General features: G+C 40.7%; 1 protein-coding gene across 4 annotated transcripts in view; it reads right to left on the minus strand.

The window, feature by feature from the left end:
• The window catches only part of mllt1a (MLLT1 super elongation complex subunit a), a 33,281-nt gene that overhangs the window by 4,825 nt on the left and 10,856 nt on the right, over positions 1 to 17,600 (minus strand). Inside the window, exons 2-11 of one of the 4 annotated variants that reach the window (XM_017686459.2) lie at positions 14,263 to 14,443; positions 12,600 to 12,682; positions 11,109 to 11,252; positions 10,328 to 10,453; positions 8,763 to 9,407; positions 8,186 to 8,273; positions 7,127 to 7,238; positions 6,579 to 6,678; positions 5,532 to 5,609; positions 1,961 to 2,032 (exon numbers count right to left, since the gene is read on the minus strand). In XM_017686459.2, the coding sequence (XP_017541948.1) occupies positions 1,961 to 2,032; positions 5,532 to 5,609; positions 6,579 to 6,678; positions 7,127 to 7,238; positions 8,186 to 8,273; positions 8,763 to 9,407; positions 10,328 to 10,453; positions 11,109 to 11,252; positions 12,600 to 12,682; positions 14,263 to 14,443 (1,629 nt within the window). Of the gene's footprint in view, positions 1 to 1,960; positions 2,033 to 5,531; positions 5,610 to 6,578; positions 6,679 to 7,126; positions 7,239 to 8,185; positions 8,277 to 8,762; positions 9,408 to 10,327; positions 10,454 to 11,108; positions 11,253 to 12,599; positions 12,683 to 14,262; positions 14,444 to 17,600 lie in introns of all 4 variants that reach the window. The other 3 variants (XM_017686461.2, XM_017686458.2, XM_017686460.2) reach the window with 3 other exon arrangements.

Genomic DNA, 17,600 nt, shown 5'->3' on the forward strand with positions numbered 1-17,600 from the left:
GATTCATACTGGATTAAAATCACTCCACAATTATTACAGTCAGACTGTAAAACTACAAACGCTGCAGATTCATACTGGATTAAAATCACTCCACAATTATTACCGTCAGACTGTAAAACTACACACACTGCAGATTCATACTGGATTAAAATCACTCCACAATTATTACAGTCAGACTGTAAAACTACACACACTGCAGATTCATACTGGATTAAAATCACTCCACAATTATTACCGTCAGACTGTAAAACTACACACACTGCAGATTCATACTGGATTAAAATCACTCCACAATTATTACAGTCAGACTGTAAAACTACACACGCTGCAGATTCATACTGGATTAAAATCACTCCACAATTATTACCGTCAGACTGTAAAACTACACACGCTGCAGATTCATACTGGATTAAAATCACTCCACAATTATTACAGTCAGACTGTAAAACTACACACACTGCAGATTCATACTGGATTAAAATCACTCCACAATTATTACAGTCAGACTGTAAAACTACACACACTGCAGATTCATACTAGATTAAAATCACTCCACAATTATTACAGTCAGACTGTAAAACTACAAACGCTGCAGATTCATACTGGATTAAAATCACTCCACAATTATTACCGTCAGACTGTAAAACTACAAACGCTGCAGATTCATACTGGATTAAAATCACTCCACAATTATTACCGTCAGACTGTAAAACTACACACGCTGCAGATTCATACTGGATTAAAATCACTCCACAATTATTACCGTCAGACTGTAAAACTACACACGCTGCAGATTCATACTGGATTAAAATCACTCCACAATTATTACCGTCAGACTGTAAAACTACAAACGCTGCAGATTCATACTGGATTAAAATCACTCCACAATTATTACCGTCAGACTGTAAAACTACACACGCTGCAGATTCATACTGGATTAAAATCACTCCACAATTATTACCGTCAGACTGTAAAACTACACACGCTGCAGATTCATACTGGATTAAAATCACTCCACAATTATTACCGTCAGACTGTAAAACTACAAACGCTGCAGATTCATACTGGATTAAAATCACTCCACAATTATTACCGTCAGACTGTAAAACTACAAACGCTGCAGATTCATACTGGATTAAAATCACTCCACAATTATTACCGTCAGACTGTAAAACTACACACGCTGCAGATTCATACTGGATTAAAATCACTCCACAATTATTACCGTCAGACTGTAAAACTACACACGCTGCAGATTCATACTGGATTAAAATCACTCCACAATTATTACCGTCAGACTGTAAAACTACACACACTGCAGATTCATACTGGATTAAAATCACTCCACAATTATTACCGTCAGACTGTAAAACTACACACACTGCAGATTCATACTGGATTAAAATCACTCCACAATTATTACAGTCAGACTGTAAAACTACACACACTGCAGATTCATACTGGATTAAAATCACTCCACAATTATTACCATCAGACCGTAAAACTACATACACTGCAGATTCATACTGGATTAAAATCACTCCACAATTATTACAGTCAGACTGTAAAACTACACACGCTGCAGATTCATACTGGATTAAAATCACTATGTTTTACAGCAATAAACACAACATCAAATTGGCAACAGTTACCAAAGTGAATAATAATTAACAAAGGTCTTATTAAATTTAATCCTGTGTGACTGATTAGGGCTATAGAAGACTTCTCTGTTTTATGGGTCAGATGAGTCACCAGAAGACCTTATCTGGCTCCCAGGCTGTAGGTTGCACAGTCCTGGTTTAAAAACCTAACTAAAGTTTATCATGAACCTTTATGGTCCTTCTACAAATTCTGATAAACCTCAACTTTGCACTGCCCTTTCACATATAATTCCAAACTCCACCATTCATAGTTCTTTATCAAGTACACACTGAGCATGCACACGTGCTCAAAGACACACCTGCTGTAGGACACTGCGCTCTCTTAGTGCCATTAGCCTGCGATGGAGGTCCACTAACTCCTCTGTGTAGGCCTGAAACAACCAGACAGAAAGAAAGAAACAAAGAGAGATATTTAAGTGGAAAAAGGAAATATGAGACAGACAGAAAGAGAAAGGTAGATTAAAATGACCAAGAATGACCAGGAATGAAACGGTAAACTGAACAGGGTTTACATCAACATTAATGTGAGTCGACCAGATAAAATGTCTAACAGCATTTTTACTGTTCATCTACATTCACACAGGCACAAACGGGAAGTTAAGTGTCAGACGTCTAAAGTGAGGCGTGCGGCAGCCTTGTGGGCAAACCACTGCCTTTTCACGTATGTGACTCACTGCACCATTTGCAGTAGGGCTGCACAATGTAGACAAAACATACTGCCTATATGCTGATTATACTGCTATACACCGTCATAGAGACTCAAAGCAAAACAACTGAACAGTAAATTAGGATTTCTGAAAAGCAAATTAGTCTTTATTTTTTAAACATTTAAGAACTAATTCATCAATATCTTCCCAACTTTTTACTTAAGTGTGTTCTTAAGATAAGTTCTAAGAAAAAGTCTGTCAGACTCATGATGTGTTCTTAAGCACAGAATTTTTGGCACCTTTGTGCTAGAGTGTCATAAAAACTGCGTAAATGGGTTTTAAAAAGAAATTTCTTCTTAAGAACGGCTGGTGTACCAGGCCCTACAAGAAGTCTGTACTCTACGCCCAACCAAAGGACAACGAAGAGCCAGCATATTATGTTTTGGATGCATGTTCTAATCAAAAGAGGGACACAGCGCTGTGCAACAAGTACACCACATGGGAGGCATTGCAAATTTAACCCATTTGGTTTCAGCTAACTCAGTGTTTTTGAGCTCAAGGTCAAAAGTTATGAATAACCCACAACATGACTCGGCCAGTACATTAAAGACACTGTCAATATCAGTGTAAATTTCAAGCTACATGTGAACCACTTTTTAAATTAACACAGTAAAGGCAGTTATTCAACATATCGCTGCTGTCGGAACAAAACCTCATATCTAAATTTTTTCCGGTTTTTGACATAATTTGAAAATCCCTGTTGTCCTTTACACTAGCCAGGTTTACATGCAGCATAATAATCCATTAATAATCCAACTAATAGCTGAATCGGAACAGAATACGTCCATGTAAACACCTCCATCGGAATAGTCTAGTCCGATTGAGGTTATTCGGAAAACAATTTATATCCGATTGAACAAGTGTGTAACCCTGTAAATAATCTGTTATATAGAAGAATAATATCTGTGTAAACGCATGCATTTGATTTCCATTCGGAAAGTTTAAATCCGTCCTGCATGTGCGGCCTGTCATTGTCTGCAGAGGAGACGAGGTTTATACTCTGACCGTAAAAAGACGGCGGTGGGACGGACGTCCAAGCTTATGTTTCTCAGAGCACGACGTCTTCCTCTCACCGCTTCCTTTATAAGTACATGTAAAGGAGCCTTTTCTGAGCCTGACATATTAATAGCAATTCAAAACACAAGCACGCAGTCTGAAAACTCATCTCACTCGGATTGGACCTCACCTGATGTTTGCTGGTATGGTAACGTTTACTCTAAGTGGTTCTCCACACATGCGCATCATTTTGGATTGGATTACTTGTAATGTGTATGTAAACGAAGATTTTCCATCAGATTATTGCGTAGAGTGAGAATAAACACCTCAGCCTGAACCTGTAATCAGAATGTATTCAATTGGATTGGTAAAAATCTTTGCACGTAAACAGTCATTGTGTGTAAATTTCATGATGAATAGACCAAAAGAATACAGCCCAAAATGAATTGAACTGACTTACATTGAAAGTAAAGTATGTCTTTTGCTTCTTGTGTAAAGTTATCACTTTGGAGATATAAAGTTTTATTCCGACAGCAGCGATACTCAATGCATGAAAAAGGCACAAAAATTCTAAATATTCAGATGGGATTTTTTTCTTATCAGAACTACAAACATATACAGGGTGACTCAAAAGTCACAGGACAGGTTTTATTTCTTTCTTCTTTTTTTTTTTAAATCGACTTTTATCTCTCGGGTCATCTCAAATTGTGTGCTGCGAAAATCTGCAACAAACACCACCTTGAGCATCGCATCGTGGAGGCTTGTGACAGCATGAAAAATAAAATAAAATAAAACGGTGTCCTGTGACTTTTGACTAACCCTGTATACACATACTGTGTCACTTCTCTGGGGCAAAATATTTATCAAAAGATATATATAGTGGAAGAATATATATAATCAACCATATCAAAAATGGCACGGTGGCGTGGTGGGTAGCGCTGTCGCCTCACAGCAAGAAGGGCCTGGGTTCAATTCCCCTGCCAGGTGACTGGGGTCTCCTCTCTGTGTGGAGTTTGCATGTTCTCCCCGTGTCTGCGTGGGTTTCCTCCGGGTTCTCCGGTTTCCTCCCACAGTCCAAAGACATGCAGTCAGGCCAATTGGACATGCTAAATGCCCCTGGGTGTGAGTGTGTGTGTGAGAATGTGTATGTATGTCTGTCTCTCTGTCTGCCCTGAGATGGCCTGGCGACCTGTCCAGGGTGTATACTGCCTTCCGAAAACTGAAAACTACAAACCTGGAGATACGAGGTTTTTTTCTGACAGCTGTGAAATTGTGTGTTTGTGTTTGTGTGTGTGTGTGTATATATATATATATATATATATATATATATATATATATATATATAAATATAACACATTTACGGCATTTGGCAGACACTCTTATCCAGAGCGACTTGCAATTTGATCATTTTTATACAGGAGGCAGAGGTAGTGTCAGAAGTCTTGTCCAAGGACTCTTATTGGTATAGGGCAGTATGCTTGCCCAGGCAGGGATTGAAACCCAGTCTACAGCACAAAAGGCAGAGGTGTCTCCAAGGGGGGCACATAAGATTTTCACTCCCCTTTGCACCTGTGTAAATGTGATGTGACAAATTTGATTTGTGTCTCATACACCTGATACATCTAGTGTGCTTTAGAGCCGGCAGTGTATTTTAAATAACTGTACAAACTCAAAACACTGTGCATCGTTTTGGCAAAAAAAATGTTTGCTTTGAAAATGTTTTTGTTTGAGGTATTTATTTGTCCTTCTTTCAAAGTAATGCCTTAAAAACACTGAATAATGACAAATTCAAATATCAACTTTGACAGAGCAGAGCACCTTTGCTTTTTTGATTTTTGTTTTCCTGATCATGTGAACGTCGTGACTTGAAGCACCCAAATTTCCACATAAACTCACAGGTAAAGCTGTGGTTGGTCAGCATACTCACAGCAAACAATACAAAGAAATGTGTTAGAGCTTCATTTTAACACTGCAGCCTTGTGCAATATCACAACTGTAAAGGCCAATACTGAGACAATGATTAGCAAACATATTGCGCAGCCCTACCATAAAGCATGCTTGAGAGTCCACACAGCGTTCTGTGTTATTGGGGAGGGGCTTACAAAACGTTAACAAGTTCAAGTTGAGCAGGGTGTGAGGTGCCAAATGAAAAAAAAAGTTGATTTACCCTTCCTACCTTGTCGTAAACCTTCTTCAGGGCCTTCTCCTGCCTCAGGCAAGGATCTGGGCTTTTTCTGCCCGGCACCTGAGACAGAGAGGAACAGAAAGGTTAATTCTGAATTAATTCACTCTTGTATTTCCAGCACTTCCACTCCTGCAACATGTGTGCAGTTGTCACAGTTTGTCTTCAGATTACAGTGATCTAACCAGTAGCAGCCAGTTGTGCCACATTCCTCTGACTCACGATCTCATTACACCAACTCGTTTACAGTGACTCAGGAATGTAATCCAGTAAGGCCTCCAGCCACCTGTCAATCATTTCTCAACTTGACATACTAACAAGGAGAAAAAAGCACTTCAAATCTCTGAAAATGCTATGAAGCCTCTCTGACTCTGGGACTCTACTGTAATTAGCTGAAGGTCATACTGGTTAAAGGGGACGTGCAACATTTACTAACACTGTGATTAATCAATAAGTGTAAAACACTCAAACGACTGTGTGTCCTGAATTTCAAGATGTTTACAGACACAGATAAAAAAAAAAAGATACACACATAGATGATCCAATAGATATACACAGACACACAGAGAGACAGACCAATAATAGATACATAGATAGATATGCAAAGAGACAGAAAGAATAGACAGAGACAGAGATACAGATGGTTAGAGAGACAGACAGGTATGCACAGCCTGACAGAGAGACACACAAATTGATAGATAGACAGACAGAGACACAGATACATAACTGCAAAGAGACAGAAAGAAAGGCAGACAGACAGAGACACAGACAGACAGAGACACAGACAGACAGAGAAGACAAGACACAGACAGACAGACAGACAGACAGACAGACAGACAGACAGACAGACAGACAGACAGACAGACAGATTACAGGCTGCTAGACAGACAGGTAGATCTTCCTAGTCTAAACTGGTCTACTTAGTCTACGTCTTTTCAGGCTTACACCTAATCTGGGTATGGGAAACTGGCCCTTAGTGTTTAAGGGGTTAAACTGGGCACTGATTGTTCACTGATTGAATCCTGGGCTCACCTTGTTATTGGAGGTCGTGTGTTTCTGGGGCGGGGGTGGGGGGTCTCGGCTGGGCCGGTGTGGGCCATCGCTGCTGTCACTCTCACTGTCTAAACTCAGCCTAGGGAGGAAAAAGGTAAAGAATACAGAGCAAAGGTGAGACCCATACCCCTGAGCAGGAGACAGCACTGTTAAGGTAGTGAGACTGTATGGACTATAGATTTATATCTGATGGAGACTGCAGCAAAGGAAGGAGTCGCCTAGCTGGGCAAATATTTACATATTTACAAGCAAATAGTTTTTTTTTTTCCCTCTCCACTTGTGCTGAGAGAACAAATAAAGAACAACAAAAATAGAAAGAAGTAAAGAGGAGAGAGAAACTGGCAAAACAGGAAAAAGAAAGAGGGGAGATCGAAGGAGAGGCAGAAAGAGAAAGAAAGAAACTAACACACAGAGAAAGAGATGAGAGAGAGAGAGAGAGAGAGAGAGAGAGAGAGAGAGAGACAAAGACTAGCACATACTGCAAATACAGAGAAATGAAATGAAGAGAAACAGGAAGGGCCAGGGACCTGGAGTCGCGATTGGGTGGGTTGTTTTTGACTGGGGTCTCCTCGTCTGAGCTGCTGTCATCTTCATCAGACTCCTCAGACTGCAGGTCCTCCACCATAGAGCGCAGCGGCCCTGCAGGGACACGAAGATGGTCAAGATTACTTGACTGCACTGAATTACTCGATTAATGTTATTCTCTATGACCCATGCGTCAAACACAAGGCGCCACATCAGGTCCGCACTTTTCAGCCCGCAAAAGTATTTACATTTTCTATTATTACTAGCTTGTTTAACAAAGTGCTGCACTACAGTTCCCAGCATGCACTGCAACATGATGTGTACTGACTCTCCTACCCCAACAGCAGCAACCATCATAAACACTTAATGTTGGCTCAGCAGCTCAGAAACTGAGCCCAATTCTTAATGAGCAGTAAAGAAAGGATGCCAGGTGTCTAGTTCGGGTAGGTTTAAAAGACTGAGCTCCTGGGGACATTTACATTTTTAATATTTCAAGGGTCCTTCAAGGTCAACTACAAATGTCTGTATTTCACTGTTGAATTTGTTGCATGTTCTGAATTAACACTGGCCAGTTCGGGTTACAGCACAACATTAATTAAAAATGAAATAGACATTTTTTTCTTTCTGAATTTTTTTCTCTGGCTCACAGATTTGATGATACTTTTAATATGGCCCTTTTACTGGTGGAGTTTGACACCCCTGCTCTACAACAAGTAGAAGGATGAACAAACCTTTTAACAAAATAGGACCCACAAAGCACAACCACTAGAACTTCTAAGCAAATTCAGGAAAACGTTCTTCACTTGAACACGGGGGCACGCCCCCCTCCCACCCATTTCACTCTGCACCCAGGTGCAAACTTTATCACCGACAGCAGCATCCAGATTTGATAAATTTTAACAAACACAAAAATAATCCACATTAAGCAGGACAGCTACAAACTAAATGCGACTTACATTCCACAAGCAGCAGTAAATTCTGGCCATGCATGTTCTTTGTAAACAACACTGTTAAATCAATCAATCTGTGGAGGGTCTGTAACGGAGCAGACAGGGTCCTACCTTGACCTTGTTTCTGTTGCGGCGCAAAATCAGAGTCTGAACTGGACTCTGAACTGGAGCTGGAGTTTGAGGGACTAGAGGGGGCAGACTGCTGTAGACAGAGAGAGAAAAGAAAAGAGAAATGAAAGAGAAGTGATTCAGTGATGCTGTGCCCATTGTAGGTCAGTACTGAAGAGTATATACAGTCTACACAAAAACATTCACACAATCTCTATGCAAACAAACACTTTAAAAAGCAAAGCATCAGGAGAGCAACACTTCAATTCCAGTTCTGTAGGAAACCATTTCATGCATCTTGAAACACTAACTCAGCAAGTAAACAGAAACTGTGCTCTAAAAATGCATTTTAAGCTTGTTCCTTGTAGAGGATGTTATCTTCATTTAGAAAACCACTGAAAGCTGTAATTCAACTGTGGATTTTTTAAACTTTTGCACGTACTTGAAAAATGTAAGTTATTGGCATCAGCCTATAATTCACCTATTGGTGCGTCCCTAACTATAATCTAATCATAACATCCCAAAACATCCCAGATCGAGCATTTAAAGCTCATCCAACACAGTTGGTTGAGCTTCTAACCTCAGACTTGGATGAAACCTCATCATCTGAATTGGACTCGTCGGATTCCGGTGGTTTCTTAGGCTCTTTGACCTCTTGGGCATCCGGCTTGCCCTTTACCCAGCGTCCCTTGTCTTTGGAGCTCTTTTTCTCTCCGTACCCCGATGGTGCGGTGGAGGAGGAGACACGGGGGGAGGTGCTGGGGAAACTCCCACCACTAGAACTCTTTTGGCCTTCTGTTCCACCTTTTTTGGGCTTTTTGACACTGGGTTTGGGCGAGTCTGCATTGGAGGGCCGCTTGCTGGCTGATTTGCTGTCTGAAGAAGCCCCGCCCCCTCCTCCGGCTCCGGCTCCTGGCCCGCCTCCTTTAGGAGACATACCTTCCATTTTGGACTCCTTCAGTGTTAGCTTCGGCTCTTTGAAAGCAGCTTTGGGTGGAGCTTTGCTCTCCTCTTTCACTTTGATCTCCGGCTTCTTAGACGAGGACGATGAGGCAAATGACAAAGACTCTCGGCTGCTCTTGCTGCTGCCACCACCGTCTCTATCTCCGTCTCCTTTGGATGAGGCTTTGCTCTCGGAGTCTTTTCGGGGCCGCTCCCGATGCTCCTTGGCGGGTTTGTGAGGTTTTGGAGCTTTAGTGCTTCCACTGTTATCTTTAGTGAGCTCCTGCACAGTAAGAGAGAAAAAGAGAGAGAGAACGCAAGACAGAGAGAGAGAGAGAGAGAGAGAGAGAGAGAGAGAGAGAGAGAGAGAGAGAGAGAGCAAGAGCGAGAGAGAGCGAGCGAGCATTAACGGCTTTAATTCCATCCTTCACTGGTCAACGAATCCCGCAACGCACACTGCATTTATATTAGTGTCTTCAAAAACCAAGAAGAGCCAAACATCTTGCTTTAATTCGTTAGACGTATGAACTGCAATACAAGCACCTAACAAGGAATGGAAAACCTTCAAACTTCAAAAACAAAGCTAGTCTACTGATCTGAAGGAATGATGGATTAGTTCTGCAGTGGAAAGGGTCGAACAGTGGGGTTTGAGCACTAGCTGGTACTCAGAAAAGTAATTCTGGACTAAATTAGAAAAATAATTGATGTGGAGAGACACCAGCACAAATTTCTACAGTATACACAAGGACCTGTACCACTTAAAAGTTTGGAATTAAATTAATAATTATTATTCAATAAAAGCCTAAATCGCATATTATATTATACATTACATTATACTATAGATATGAAGTATACTCTACTATATATATATATATATATATATATATATATATATATATAATTATTATTACTATTTATCATTATTATCCAATGGGCCAGAGAACGAACAAGAAAAACTGCCTCCAATTACTATCTGATTACTTCTAGACTGTATAGTAAGCTTAAAAGACTTTTTTTTCCAGAGTTTAGCCAAAAAATAAAGACAGAAACCTCATATCTTAACAAATGCCACACCTGTGGGAGTGAGATATTTCACTTTCACATTAAGTCCACATGATGTAATGACATTTAGAGAAGATAAAGGCCGACAGATAAGAGATATGCAAAGAGCATGAACAGTTCTTTAAAGCTGGTTTTGCAGACCTTTGGGGCCTGAGAGCCTTTACTCTTTTTAGGGTCAGAGAAAGCAGACAGGGGGATGGTTGGAAGCATGGGGTAATCTGGGCTCGGCCTGGACACAACCTCTGCCCCCTCTGGCACCACAATGATCTGTTAACAGAAAGAAAGAAAGAATAAAATGTTAGAGAACAAAGAAGGGCATTTTAACCACTTCCGCAATTCAAATAGCATTTTTATAGTTTATGACTTTCCCAACTTATAAGTCTGCACCTTTTGTTCATAAGGTATGTCGTATATATACATACACACACACCCCAAAACGTGAATTCTGAAATTACATCAAATATGGTTATGCACACATTCAAGATGACGAGCTTGCCGATGCAGCGTGATGCAGTTTTGACAGCCCTCTGTCAACTCTAACCTTAACCATGGTCTTGACCTTAACAGTTCAGAAACAGCAGACTAACTGGGCACTGACATATTTAAAGAGGGCTAAATCTGCTGTCCCTCTTCATCATCACAGCTCTCAGAGGACGTAGTGCCAAACACATGACTTCCATTCTCACTACGCTATTGCTTTTTTTTTTTTTTTAATCTGTTTCTATCACAGTTTTCAGGGTGGAGCGTGAGCTAAACATAAACTGAAGAAGTGAATTTTACATACCAAACGTCCTGGCTGATAAACTACGTTTGATTTTTGAGCTTACTAAGCTTTCTACTCATGAACACACAAGATGCTGAGTTTACAGAAAGTCAGCTCAATACTCACAAACGTACCCCCCCCCAACAGTCTTTCACTCACCCCGCCAGCTTTGACCAGTTTGCGGCGAAAGTCTCGGGTCGGGTTGTTGAAGGTGAGTTTCTCACAGCGCAGGTGATTGACAGGAGGGTTTCCCTCCAGGTTCAGGAAAAGGTCATAGTTGAAGAGAACCTTCTTTGGCTCCTCCTGTATTGATTTATATTATGAGTTATACTGCAACTAAATTGAGCACCAAGTTCATTCTGGTATTCAACAAACTGACGACACTCGTACCCATAAGAAGTGCTGGACAATACATTATCCATACCTAGACTGATAAAGATCCCCCCGCCCCATGTTTAGTAATATCATTAGCAAAGTACTTGAGTGATCCGGGACAAAATTCCCATAAAACAGCTCTGTGTTTATTGGCAAGCAGTTTGTTTTTGAAATGCATAAAAATGGAATAAATAGTGGACTTCCCTTCCAGAACAAGCTTTCCGCCTGGTAAATATCAGTGGTTAAGGTTCCCTTTTGGTGTAATTTCAAGAGAAATATAATGGAACAAAACAGTCCAATCAAAACAAGCTATATCAGATTTGTAAATAATTTTATCCTAATTAATATTAACTTATTAACTTTACTGAAGCCTGGGTCAAAAACCTCCACTACAGCTAAAGTATTAACTTAACATTTTTTATTTTTGAATGAATGTTATGAATGCCAACAGAATAACTTTATTAAAAGTAATTAAAATGTATTAATGCTAACTTACTAAACTTATTAATGCAAATTTATTAGATTCATGAATATATGGCCTCATTAACATAATGCACAAGTTCAATAACATTATTAGTGCTAACTTATTAACAGGGTGACGTTTTAATATTATTAATGCATAATTAATTAATAATTATTACTGCAATAATGTTACTAATGCTTTACTTAAATGTATTAATGCTAATTTATTAGATTATTATTAGAACAGTAACTCTTTATACTAACTTAAATACCATCTGATACTGTGACACAGTGACATATTTGGAAAATATCAAAATATGGAGATTTATCAATATCGCTCAGCCATACATACAAAAGAATAAAAGGTTAAGATATTCTAGTTAAGACATTCAAAGATGAGGTAGGGAAAAGTAACGTCTGGAAGGAAGGAATGAAGGAAGGCAGGGATGAATGAATGAAGTCTATAGGCTGTCAAAAGCAGGTTGGGACACAGAAACTTTCTTTTCAAATGTAAGGTAACTGATATCGTCACATGGCAGATAAGGTCTGCTTGGGAAACAGCGCGGCATGTACCAACTGGCCAGAGGGCTTGTTTTAGACCACCCAATGTAGTTTATCAGCCAGTGTTATCTGTCTCCACAGACATGTGCCCTCCAGCTATGCAGAAAGAATGGATGTCTGTGTATTACTTCTATATAAGCCCTCTACATTCAGATCACTGGGTGGACTCATTTCAGTACGAGAGAAACAGAAAAAGACTGAGGCCCCTAGAAGAAACACAGAAAAATGCAGAATCAGATCATGCACTCTCACCTTGTTTTTAAAGTAGACCTCTATGGGCATTAGAAATCCTGCATAGCCCGACTCCTCAACCTTATACGGTGGCTCCTTACACACTACAATCCACAACAAAACAAAATTTTTAAAAATCAAATAATCATTAAATCTGTCAAGTAAGTCATTTTATTCCATTATTTTATTTCATTATTCATTATTAGTCATTAGCACAGTCAAGGCTTGTAGATAACGATCAAGCCCTACTCCCAAAAAACAACTACAATGTCGAACTGATCTGGTGACGATGTAACGATGCACTTATTTTGAAGTCAGAAATGATTTTGGATTCTGTCACAATTCGGTTTGAAGTCACAATTCGGTTCAAGTTAAATGAGATTAGATTTGAACTCCGTCTCAGAAGTTTTATTTGTAGTTTGAGGACAGGGCAACACTGCACAGCACTGACATATCCATGCCAGGGCAGATGTCATATGCCGTCATGAGTCGACACCGCAGAGTATGTTGAGTAATATAACACTGTTATGTCACGATTATGAACTGTCATGACAGAGGTTTGAGATCGCGGTGGATGACAGTGATGTTGGATGAGAAGGCCTGGCTCGCAGTCTCCGCTCTAATTCATCCCAAAGGTGTTCTATGGGATTGAGGTCTGCACTCTGAGGTCTGCAGACCAGTCAAGTTCTCAAGTTCTTCAGTTCTTCCACACCAAACTCACTCATCCATGTCTTTATGGACCTTGCTTTGGCTGTACCCAAACTGTTCCCACATAGTTGGGAGCATGAAATTGTTCAAATCTTTTGGTCTGCTGAAGCATTAAAAAGCCCCACACCATAATCCCCCCTCCACCAAACTTTACACTCGGCACAGTGCAGTCAGACAAGTACCGTCTCCTGGCAACTTCACACCACTGCATACCACGCTTTGCATAGTGCTTGGAGATGTAAGGCTTGGATGCAGCTGTTCGGCCATGGAAACTCATTCCATGAAGCTCTCTACGCTGTTCTTGAGCTGATCTGAAGGCCACATGAAGTTTGGAGGTCTGTAGTGATTGACTCTGCAGAAAGTCGGTGACCTCTGCTCACTATGCCCCTCAGCATCCGCTGACCCCGCTCTGTCATTTTATTTGGCCTACCATTTTGTTCCTGAGTTGCTGTCGTTCCCAATCACTTCCACTTTGTTATAATCCCACTGACAGTTGACTGGAATATTTAGTAGTGAGGAGATTTCACGACTGGACTTGTTGCACAGGTGGCGTCCGATCACGGTACCACGCTGGAATTCACTGAGCTCCTGAGAGCGACCCATTCTTTCACTAATGTCTGTAGAAGCAGTCTGCAGGCCTAGGGGCTCGGCTTTATACACCTGTGGCCATGGAAGTGACTGGAACACCTGAATTCAATGACTTGGATGGTTGAGTGAAAACCTTTAGCAATATAGTGTATTTAGTGAATCTAGTATGAGAGCTAATCCGTACTAGATCGTTTGGTTGATTTATTTAGTGTTATGTACAGTAGGGTATCGAATCATATCGATAGCAGCAGATATGTACATGAAAAATACCACTGGCCCACAGTTCCTATTACGCTTCTTCTACATTGTGTTTACAGTGCACACAGCCACATTCCAAATCATCTTCAAGATGGATCACAGTTTTGACTGGTTCAGAGTAGAAGCGCACCTCTCTTGGGCTTGGGGAAGCTGTCGTGCAGGCGGAAGATCACTTTATCCACAAAGTGCTGGATGTCGCTGTTCTCCGGCCCGCGCACGAACACCATCCAGTCGTGAGTGAAGCCCTCAGACGTGACCTTCTTCCGCAGCTGAGCACGGTGGCCCAGCTCCAACTTCACCTGCACCGTGCACTGAGGAGAGAGAGAAAAAAAGAAAATGAATGCTCAAACAGAGAAGTACATACTCAAGTACTCAGCAAACTGTCCAAGATGCCAGAAAGATAGACAAAAACGTTTAGGCCATCAATTCAGCTGAGCCAAATTTCTTTTCACTGAACTAAAATGTCAAAGTTTTATTCCATGGATGATGCTACTTTGCTATTGTCCAAAATGTGAGTGTCTATACATGAGCACTGGGTTCAAGCTCAAGGCAGGGAAGAAATTGTTGGGTTACTAATTCTACAGACTCACTAATCTAATTATGTTCATCCTGTTGTCACAGCTGTCAACGATGTATCACAATAACAATAAAAATACCATTTATTGTGAAGCCCCTAACACAGAGGTCAGCAACCCAAATGTAAAGAAGAGCCGTTTTGTCCTTTCAATAAAAATCTAACCACCTTGAGAGCCACAATGTTTTATGTCCATTTTACCATCTTGGCTATAAACAGGTCTCAGTATGTGCCGATGTACTAGCACAGGCTAACAAATATAAACAAAAATGCAGACTTCCTTTGCTCTGCTTTAAGCTTCAGCTCAGCTATAGCCACTTTTCTCACATCTCTAGCAGGAAACTTTTCCCCAAAAGAAGAACAGTTTCTCGTAAAACGTCTCTCAACTTTTGACTTTTTATGAGGCTAAAGTCGTTTCTCATTTGCCAGCTTCTTGTTCAAACTTTCCCGTTCCACCTTAAACGGTGCCTGAGGTGACAGAACGGAATTGCTTCATGACTTTTTAGTGTCTGACAGTTTCTCATTGCAGATTAAACGCATCAGGAAATGAGCTGGAGTGATTATAAAAGCAAGTCCATTCATCTCCAAATGAGCAATATTCTTCTTAAATCTTTCTCTTTGCTTTTCTTTAGCTACTAGCTGGGCAAGACTGTTGTCTGCGTTGCTACGCGACCAACAGTCTGCACACAGCTCTTCAGGGTCAAATGTTGGTGAATTAGCAGTTATATATTAACTGCAGCTTTTAAAATAATTTATTGTTAAACAGTGTTGAACAATCAGCAGAGCTTTAGTTTACTGCAAAGGAAGATCATTTTATTTTTTCCTAAAAAAAAAAAACCTAACTCTGCTGTGGAGCCGCAACAGGACACCAGAAGAGTCGCATGTTGCCAACCCCTGTCCTAACATATAGATAAAAGCCCATCCCCATAGCAGCAGTGGGCAATCTGGCAAACACATGTTTGCAACACACAATGTCCCACCTCTACCTGATACAGCACAAAAACACCTGTCTCGCTTAAAAGGCACATCAAAGGCACTTTCTTGCTGTAAAATCTGATAATTGCCATTGTTTTCTAAGGTCAATTTAATCATAATTTTTTCCCCATATCCTTCAGCCATAAGACTGGGCAGCACAACCAGCAGGAAAACTAAAGCCACAATTAAATGGGGAAACCGCTGAAAAGAGGCCAGAGGAGTGGAGGCAGGGAGAGGTCAGAAACGCTTGAGAGAAACCTCTCCACAGCTAGCAGTCTGGGCTCTGGCTCCTTTAGACCTGCTTTACTCCATGCAGACAGAGAGAGAGGAGATTGAACAAGAGGATTAATGGAGAGACAGAGCAACATAGAGCAAGAGAGAGGCCAATCCTCTCACTGGCGTCAGACCTAACCGTTCTGTCTCTGTAATGGCCTTAAAGCCCCAGACACTCACTGCCTCACACACATGCACAGTGCCACACTAGACAAGCCTACTCAATCCCATATACTACAGTACATTCATGTTCAGAGCATCCAGGATGAATACTATGGTACACCAGTAGATCAGTAGGGCTGAGCAATATGACTAACATAAAAAATAAAGATGTCTCAACATGCTCCTCTGTTTTCTACTGTGGATATCCTCAGTACTTAAGCACCCATATGCTATATTTTTCTAAGGTCGCCTCATAACATTTAAGTGGTTTAATGAACCAAAACCAATCACAATTCATATTTACGCATCTGTTTTCCAACCTCATAGAATTAAACTGGCTGTTTTTGTTATTGTGCACTTAAGATTGATATATACACAGGCTCTATTCTGATTGGCTGACCTGTATTGTGCCTCATTTAAACGGCACCCAGAACTGAAACACATAGTTTTAGTGTGAATGCTGCAGGCTGAATAGGTGGATGTATGTAATTCGTTCAAAATAGGCCGTTTTAGCAGCTTAGTTTCTGTATATGGACTGTATGGACTGGAAAGTGAAGTGCATGTTTTAAAACTTGAACAGTGTTTACACGCTACATCAAATTTCTTTATTTTAAAATAAGCAAGGGAAGTAGAATTTTCGATGATATGAGACCTTCAAAGAACACTAAACCACTGCATGTTTCAGTATAAAGAGAGCATAATTAGTGCTGTTTAACTGCAGTGTGTGAAACATTTTAAACACAACACTTCTAGGCGTTTTTGGCTGTTCCAACTTATTAAACCTTAGCAAAATGACACTGTTTATCACGAAGAAGTCTTAAAATATTGTGATTTTTTCCCCCAAATTGTCTCCCCAGTTTAGACGTATCCAATTACACCCACTAGTTAGGACTCCCCCGAGCACAATATTACCAGCGCTATCAGGGCGAAGACTAAGACAGGCTTCCTCTGAGACCTGTGAAGTGCCGCTGCATCATTTCCACATCATCGGATACCTGAACACGCTGAGAGGAAAGTGGCAACTGCCAGTGCTGGGGGAGGGGGATGGGGGACCACTGTACCCACCCAGACAGAGTGAAAGCTGTAGCATCACCAAGGATCCAACTCTCAATCTCCTGATGATAGGCCAACACGTAGACACCTGCACCACTCAAGAGCCCACTGGTCACACCACCCAGCCGTATCTGACAAAGTGATCTGACTGCAATCGATTCAACACTTCAGATCAAATACCATTTACACAGGATTTTGTTTGGAGAACATGAGACGTTGCTGCCACTTACATGCAATAAAATGCACTGTTACTGAGACATAAGATGCCGTGGTAATGGATGATATGCAGCGTTTAGAGAAGAATTTTCCTGTCAGAAAGGAGATGAAAGCGGCTATAATGTTAGCTAAAGCTTAAAGTAAACAAGTACACTCACCGGCCACTGAACTAACCTGTTCAGTTGCTTGTTAACACAAATAGCTAATCAGCCAAT

Source organism: Pygocentrus nattereri, chromosome 28 (assembly GCF_015220715.1).
Source record: "Pygocentrus nattereri isolate fPygNat1 chromosome 28, fPygNat1.pri, whole genome shotgun sequence".
Lineage (NCBI taxonomy): Eukaryota > Metazoa > Chordata > Actinopteri > Characiformes > Serrasalmidae > Pygocentrus > Pygocentrus nattereri.